Raw genomic sequence first — 8,735 nt, 5'->3', positions numbered from 1 at the left:
CTATCTTTCAATTTTGTGTAAACGAATATTCTTTTCTCTTTATTAACCAGGGAGAAGGAATAAATAATTACCGACCAAAGAAAGCGCACAAATTTATTATCGATGCTTATTGTTTTTTTTGATCGGTTTATAATCCGAGCTTAATGATAATGCAATCTATATTTTAATGGGAAGATTCAAATTAACAATCAATCAAATCATCTTTTTTTTTTCCTTTTTACCTTGGCAGTTGACATTGTATGTAAAATGAAAATACTTTAGTTCGTAACTTCGCATAAGACTTTAACTTATATGGTTTCTGATGCCTCCCGAGCAAATCGATATCCGTTTTCATATAATTTCGACCACTTTTTAATGGGATACATGAAAAGAAATTAATATTAGCCACAGTACAACAAGACGGTAAGAAAATTAGTTAAGCTTTTAGAGGGGAAAAAAAGGAAAAATTACAATTTTGATCCACAAAATACAAAGCAAGCAGACACTGAGACTCTACTGTGCTTATTACGTATCTCGGTGATTCCTCATCAAGCATACAATTTGCCATCTCACATAGAATGTTATTTTTAATATGGTATCAGAACTGATTATACTGCTGATTAATTCAAGATTATGGCTATTTTTTAAAAGGAATGAGGGTTCCACTGAGGTGACGAGTCATGACTTCATTAGGACCGCCTACTAATTTGCCACCGATAAACACAGCCGGCACGGCTGGTTTACATCCTAATCTTGTCAGAACTTTCTCCATTTCTCTTCCATTAGGGTCGTGATCGATTTCGCAAACAGTCGGCTTAATCCCAAGTCGGCCAAACAATGTCGTAATGGTGTGACACATGCAACACGTACTCTTTGTGAAGATCATTACTTGATTTTGTGAAGCTAATCTCCCTATCCCAAAATCGGAAGGAGGAAAATGGTTTCTTTCCATCTGAAAATAATAAAATATTAAGAAGTGAAATGAAAAATGTGCCTTGGTGATCGGAGCAACCGATGAAGCCTAAAAATGCTTAGGAGATGTTGTATTGGATAGAGAAATATCACCAAGTGGGGATGAGTTTTGAGTTAGCTCCCATGGAAGTATTTATACTGGTAGATAGTGACAATAGATTATTTAGTTGTACCAAAGAATGAAAAATGTGGTGGGAATTTTGAACTTTAAAAACTTTCCGCATATGCCCATATTACCCCTTTCTTTCAATTACCTCTGCGCTAAATTTATTTATTAACTTGGGTTATTATCATAACTAGACTCACTTTTCAATTCCTTTGAAGTTTATGTTGGAGCATCTTATTTAGAGACAAAGAAAGAGAAGTGAAGGTTTATCGTTTTGGAATTCTTTCTTCTTTATCCTTTTTCTCCCTTTAATGGCAAATTCTTAGTCTTAATTTGCACTTAAAAGTAACAAATTTTCAGTTAATAAATGTGCAGAATCAAGATTAGGGCTTATCTAATCCAACGTTCTAGACAGATTTTGATTGAAATCAATCATAAAAAATAATATACCTCCTCCCTTTTGCCGTACCATGCATTTTGTCACAACTTGTCCGGTTTTGTATTCGGACAATATTTTCTCTTTTCCGTTGTACTAATTATATTAGCAACATACACCCCAACGTCTAGTAGGAATACGTAGCATCAAACCTTTTATTTCAAGAAAATATTCCTTTCCGTCTTTTGCCAGAAAAAGAAAAGGAGATATCAATATAGATTTGAGAGCACGGAGAATTTGATCATAAGATTGATCAAGTATCTATAGTTAGTGGCTCAGTGGCTATAGCGAGTATGAAAGGACAATTATCAACAAGGGTTCATGGTTGCTTGGGGTACTGTAATTTCTACTCGAGCCTAGATTTTGTCCGAGGGTGCTACCAGGATTTACCAAATTATATGGGACTTACCAATCCAGTGATGGTAACTGTATTATACTTCATTCTTAAGTGCCTTTGCTTGGACAATACAGATGAACGATCTATTGTTCTTCATAAATGATCTAGGCCATACCATTATTCATAGTTCTGGCATTTGACAGGTTCTGATGCAAAAGCCATACTATTACTATTATAGTAACTCCGGTACTAACCCCTACACCAGTCACGATTTTTTTGAGACATATCCATGAAGTATATACATGAATAATTAATAAATAAAACATTGACAAAGGCTTGGAAAATTAGTAGTCGAATCCTGGCATCACATAGATCAATTCCAAAATCATATGTTGATAAAGATTATCAAAATGGAATCCCATACACAAAAGTTGTAGTCATCTCACCAAGCACCGTCGTCCTCTCACAATTTTAGTTCATAATGTAGAATAGAACATCAGATTCTAAGTCTCCAAATCAATTGCGTGTCTCTGTGTCGTATAATCATATATCTACATGATGGTCCATCCTTTTAAGAATACCGCTCTACGTGTTAAGGTATTACAGGACTCTAGTCGTTTTCAGTAAACAGAATGGGGAAAACAAAGAGATACTAAACCTGCTCTTTCTTAGAAAATCTGCACGTGAGCTTTCATTGAGAAGACCCTGTTTGGCAAAGCAGAATTTAGACACATTTGCAAGTCATTACAGTGGACTGCTTGGGACTGTAAAACTATTACAATAATGCAGAAACATTGGAAAATTTCTGGCCATAATTACTTCTCAAATTTCAACTCAGTATCCTAGAGAGTTCTCTATTTCTTAGAGCAAAATATCACACAACCCAAAAGCAAGAAAAACTAATACAACCTCTGGTGTGTTCAACTTAGATCCCAAAATATGGGTATGTAACCAAAATACAAACCAGGATTGATTTTAGCACAGAAATAAATAAATGCCTTCTTCTGCAAGACCTTCTTCAGACCTACTTACTTATCATGATGTCTCCTTGGAGATGATAGAGTTGTAGTGTTCACCAAGCCCAAATGCATGTTTGTGGTATGACAACTTGATACTTGGATTAGAGGAGCTAGTTCCACTGCCGGATTTATACTCTTTACCCATCTCCACATCGGGGAAGGATCCTGAATATATCACAATATGTTTCCTAAGACAATGAGTTAAAGCCCCAAGTTCTAGCTGTCCTCCCCATGCTGCAGTAGACTCAACTTCTTTACAGTAATTCTCAAATATCTCCGAAGGCGAATCATCAGAATCCATTTCAATGTTGTTGTCTGATAAGAAGAACGGAAGGAAATCTGATTCATGTTGTCTCATATAAGAAGCAGCCATTTCACGAAGCTTTTGGTAGCTATAGGGTGAAGAACCTCCAGCAAAGTTTGCCAATTGATCCTCAACAGATCTATAAAGGCAGTGGCCATCAGGTTTGATTTCGTTAACCACCAATCCTAATGGCTCAAGCTTTTTATCCAACTTTTCATCTTCTACCATCCGGTTGCTGACAATATTGCTTTGCTCTTCTTGTATTCTTTGCTCTCTATCTGCTTCTTGCTGAGCTCGTTTTTCACGCCTTTTTACGCTTTTGCTGGGTTTTGAGGAGTCGGCTTGATTGTTCACAGAAACACCAGCTATGGCCTTCACTAAAGTATCAAGATTTGTCTTTTCCTTGCCATCACTATTGCTGTACCCTAATGAGGCAAGTTCTTCTGCATGTTTTTCTTTGAGTTTGGTAGACAGTCTAGAGATTTCATCCTCCACCTGCTTCTTTTTCGCCTTCTGTTCAGCTTTGCTACCTTTTGCAGCTGCTTTTTTCATACCCACTTCTTTGTGCTGAAGTTCAGTAATCTCTTTCCTGCGAATAAACTTAGTGGTTGAACTTGGATGTTGCAAAGAAACTTACAATTTTACAAAATTCATTCAGGTCTTTAGATTGTACACATGGAAGGACTCATGAAGATACTAATAAAAAGGGGGTCCTTACTTCTTCATAACACAATCAGTACCTGGCTAGCGTGGTCTATGATGTGGTTTATGGCTTGGGCGATTGTTACCCAATGTTGCCCGTTCGTCCATTAGAAATACTAATTACTATATTAGAAGTGGCTTTTGGCCAGAGAATAGGGGGAATTCTCGAGCAGATGAGACTAGTTTACAGAATGCTTCAATGACCACTTATAATCTCTTTTTCAGATGGTGACTTACCTTGCAGCACTAGAGAATAGGGAACGGTTACATTGCATAACCACATAACTCTTCTGTTCTTTGCGTGGTTTGTTATTCTGTTAACTGGTTTATCATGGTTTCTAAGAACACGAGGTTTTAATCAGGGAACAAACAATAAAGTTAAAGATTGTTGAAGAGCTAGGTCTGAAATCTAAACCAAAAGGTTCAAACAGATAAGTATTTGTACTAACTTGATCCTACATCTCACTCTACCATTTAGATTCTTCGAAAGATCGACTATCCTAACAAACTTCTCTAGTGACACATGCAAATAGAGCAAAAACAAGATACGAATTTTCGATCTTGAAACAATGAACACCCACAGCGAAGCGAAGAACATGAAGCACTAAAGTAAAGTAAAGTACCTGTGCCTGGAAAGCATGTCCTCACGATTTTCTAGTTTCAAGGCAGGTGCTTTTTCTGGATTCTTCTCCACTTCTTCTTCTTGGGAATGTTCCATCTTAGACTGAATAAAACAAACATGAAAAAGGATGACAACATCAAAACCAATTATTTTGCACCATGTTATAAAATTTCACATAGATTTCAATATATCAAATTCCAAAAATTGAAAAATCATAGACAACGAAAATAATGTAATGGAAAGATTCATTGCTACTTACTTGAGAGTTCCGGCAGCTGCTCCTGAAAGCTAAGTATTTCACCCCGTTTCACAAAGTGGAGGGGATGAAATTTGACCTAATTCAGATTTCTAGGGTTTACAACGAATATGCTCACAGAAAAATACTGGTCTCGAGTCTCGACTCGTTAAATCACAACCGTCATTACAAGCGGCGTAAGATAACGGCTAAGATAAACAAACAAATCTTGTGGGCCCACCGCTTAAAAACCAGTATGTTTATCAGGACGCGGCGACTACATACAAAGTACAACCTATGAGTCATGACTAGACTAACCAGACCCTTATTGAAGTAGGATTTTTTGGGCATCACTGTTTTTTTTTTAATCATGATTTGATTAGATGACCTGCCCTATAGTTATAAAGGATGTTCTAAAAAGTGGAGATGACTGGTTTATCCTTTAAAATTTTGTTTTGTATGAACAGATTAGAGGCGATTTTGAGGCGAAAAGTCTCGTGACGCTGACTTTGTCAAGTTTGAAATCTTCTTCGATTTCTTGCTCAACCCGGACTTTTACATTTCAAATCTTGTTAATTATTATGTTCTCGTCCTAATTTTAATCTGATTTACGCTCTCTTTTTTCTTGATTTTTAACAGAATTTTTCGAATTGAAAAATTTAAGTTATGCCCTGAAATTAGAAAAAAATTCCTAACTTAGTAATATGTGTTTGTTGTTTTCAAATCCATCATGTCTTTCAAAGTTTATTAGTTTTGAGTTGTCAATCTACTTTAAATCCTATAACTGAATTGTTTTGCCGAAATTTTTTTGGTTTGTTTTCTCCATTTTAGGTCATGAGCTAATGAAGGCGCAGACATAGTGTTTCAGAGACACCACCATAAGATTTGATAAATCAACAGTGACATTGGAGAAGATTGGATTACTTATAATATTGGGTATGGTTCACTGATACTTCATTCTGGTCTATATCTTTTCTTTCCAAAAGATTCTGAAATCGAGTTATAAGGGATTTGTGAAGTTTAGTCATTCTGAGTATTTTTTGGGTGATTGAGATCCTATCTAGAATAGGGATTTGATTATGACTTTAATAATTGAAGATTCTTAATTCTTATCATGTATAATCTTGGGAAAGAGATTCTTTGGTGATGCTAATTTCTCTCATCATGATGAATTTTGTAAGTAGGTCTTTTAGGGATTATAGACTTTATTCATTCTTGGGGTTTCTTGTTTGAGTTAATTTACTGCTCATTTTCATTAAAAGATGTGTTTCTTTCTTAATTGCCCTTCAGGAGGATAATTTTAATATTAAGATAAAAGGATGTATTTACAAACTCACTAATGACCTCTTTGATGATGGGTGGCTGGCTCATAAGCTTCTTGACACTTGGCAGAATTTTCTTATGCTCTCTACTGCTCTCTTGATCTTCTGTGTATTGAGAATAAGTATTTTGGTATGTTCAGTTTCCTGCTCTTAATGGTTATTTCCTTAAAGAATGTGTTGTCTAAATCATTATTGCAAACCTGTATTTTTAGCTTTCTCAGGGATAGCCTCTGCATCTTCTACTGGCCTTTCACATTATACATTACTCAGTTGCACAAGTTAATTTATTACATCTTCCTTCTGTTTCCTTACTCAAAGTTATCTTTACCTTCTACTAAAAGTTATCAATGGCTATTCCTGCTGCTCAAGTTAGGGTTATAGATTTAGATGAAGATGTTGAAGATTTCCCTTTTAGATTTGCTGCCCTTTTTTGTGACAAGTATCGTAGGTATCATAAAACCTCTGTTAAGCATCACCCCAATAGAATCTGGACTATCAACTTCTCTGGTTTTAAACTTGCCAAACTTTATGTTCAAGGAATGGGATTTCAAAAACTGTTTGTGGTTATGTTTAAGAAAAGTCAAGACAAGGAGTTAGCATATGCTGCTAGACCTTCTTTGTTGTTTGGTCAACTGTTTGTTGTTCAACTTCTGGGTGATTTGGAGTCTATTTTTGATCTGGTTTGGGATACAACATTAATGCCAGCTCAAATTACTATTCCTACAAATTTAATTAATAAAGGAAAGGCTAGGGAGGTGTTGGAGCAGATTGGAACCTTTGTCACTGTGAATACTCCAGCAGGAAACTTTTATGAAGCAAAGGTTATGGTTCCTTTAAACTCTCATTTGACAAAAAAAATGGGTTTTAATACTAATATGATAACTTACTATATGTTTGCATTTTACCCTAAGCTTCCATTTCATGCTTGCAAGAAATGCGTTGTACTTTATCATGATGAAGTTAGGTGTAAGGAGATACATATGAGAATTTATGTCAGAGCTTTGCCCTGCTACCTCTCCCCGAGCCACGCATGTTGCAGTTACAAAAGTGGTGGAAATTCAGGAAAAAGGTGAGTGTTTTAGTTCTGCTGAATCTGCTAAATCCAGCGCTGATGCTACTGCTCTTAACGAGTACTCAAGGCCTTATGCGTTTTCTGTAAGTCTTCAACCTTCGAGTGCTCAGAAATAGTGGTTCTTATTTATCTCTTCATGTTCTTTCTTCTGTTTTGCCTGCTGTTTCTTCTTTAACTATTAGGGAACCTGCTAATCATGTTTTACCCTTAGTTACCCATCCTCAATGTTCTTTGAACTCTCTTGGACATTTTTCGCCTCTTGATAGTTACTCTTTCGGAACTGACGGTCTAATGCATGATAGAAAAGGAAAAAGGCTCGGGACTGCTTTTGAGTCTGTTTTCCTAGGCTCTAGTTCTTTCTCATTCTCCTCATCGATGATGCCTACACCTCGCTGGCCACCTATGACTTCTGTGCCTCCCTTTACTCCTCCTATTGATGCTTCGTTTAATGCTGGTAGGAGTGTCCTCTAGCGTGGGTACTAATGATGCTAGTATGTTTTGGTCTACTTCATATAACTTTTTATCTCAGTTTGTATTTACTTCTTTTGGATTCATTTTCAACTCTGCCTCTGAAATGAATTACCCCTCAGAATTTGTTATTCATACAAGTTCAGAAAGTGATTGTGAGCAACACTGATCAGAACAATGATTTTAAAGACGCTATAATTCTTAAACCTATTCTGTTAGCTTCTCTACCTCCTAAACCTGTGATCACTGATGAAGAATTTGAGAAGGAAATTGATCCCATGATGATGGACTCTAACTCTATGGATGCTGAGCCCTCCTTAGCTCATGACCTAGTAAGTTATTTAAACACGCACTCTTGTTTAATTCACTCTGCTTTATCATTTTTGCATTGTTCTATTATTATTTTTTGGTATATTGCTTGTTCCCTTGCTGGATTGAGTAGTTTTCTCTGATTACAATGAAGTTTCTTTGCTGAAATATTAATGGTTGCTGCTCTGATAGGAAGTGGCTTCACCTTCTGAATCTGTTTAAAAAATTTAAATTTCATGGTATTTGCTTGATGGAAATTACGGTAGATTGTGATTCTGTTAAGAAATATAGTCATTATCTGCCTTATGATACTTGGTTTGTAGTCTCCTATGTGGGTAAATCAGGAGGCCTAGCTCTTGGTTATTTTGAAAAATCAAATTTAGAAATTATTAGCTCTTCCTTAAACATGATTCATATTATTTGTGATATTACTCCTCGAATTAAGAAATGTATAGTCTCTTCTGTTTATGGGTCGTTGAACATCACGGGTATGAGAACTCAGTGGAATATCTTAAGTAGTATCAATGAAGATGCAAACTGACCCTGGCTGTTATTAGGTGATTTCAATTTTATAATGCAAGAATCTGAAAAACAAGGTGATGTTGCGGAAAACTCTTTAGTTTCGGATTTCATTAGAGCTAAAATGATTGATTTGAATCTGAATGAAGTTCATTCTTATGGAAATCCTTTTGCTTGGTGCAATATGAGGTTTAGGAATCCTGTGGAGCTTATTTTTGAAAAGTTGGATAGAGATTTTATGAATGATAAGTGGGTGTCAGTCTTGCGTCAAAGTAGGGTTACTAATCTAGGTAGAGTTTACTCTGATCACAGTCCTATCTTACTTAAATATTT

General features: G+C 35.9%; 1 protein-coding gene across 1 annotated transcript; it reads right to left on the bottom strand.

The window, feature by feature from the left end:
• Positions 1-2,553: 2,553 nt before the first annotated feature.
• Positions 2,554-4,880, bottom strand: LOC113349625 (deubiquitinase OTUD6B-like). Its single transcript, XM_026593622.1, has 3 exons — positions 4,737-4,880; positions 4,479-4,579; positions 2,554-3,742 (listed from the first exon to the last, which is right to left on the bottom strand). Exons 2-3 carry the CDS (start codon positions 4,571-4,573, stop codon positions 2,866-2,868), a joined length of 972 nt encoding a protein of 323 aa, XP_026449407.1. The 5' UTR covers positions 4,574-4,579; positions 4,737-4,880; the 3' UTR covers positions 2,554-2,865.
• Between the last annotated feature and the right edge of the window lie 3,855 nt (positions 4,881-8,735).

The sequence above is a fragment of the Papaver somniferum genome, chromosome 2, assembly GCF_003573695.1.
Source record: "Papaver somniferum cultivar HN1 chromosome 2, ASM357369v1, whole genome shotgun sequence".
Lineage (NCBI taxonomy): Eukaryota > Viridiplantae > Streptophyta > Magnoliopsida > Ranunculales > Papaveraceae > Papaver > Papaver somniferum.
The sequence above is the reverse complement of the archived record's forward strand: the minus strand, read 5'-3'. Positions and strand labels throughout refer to the sequence as shown.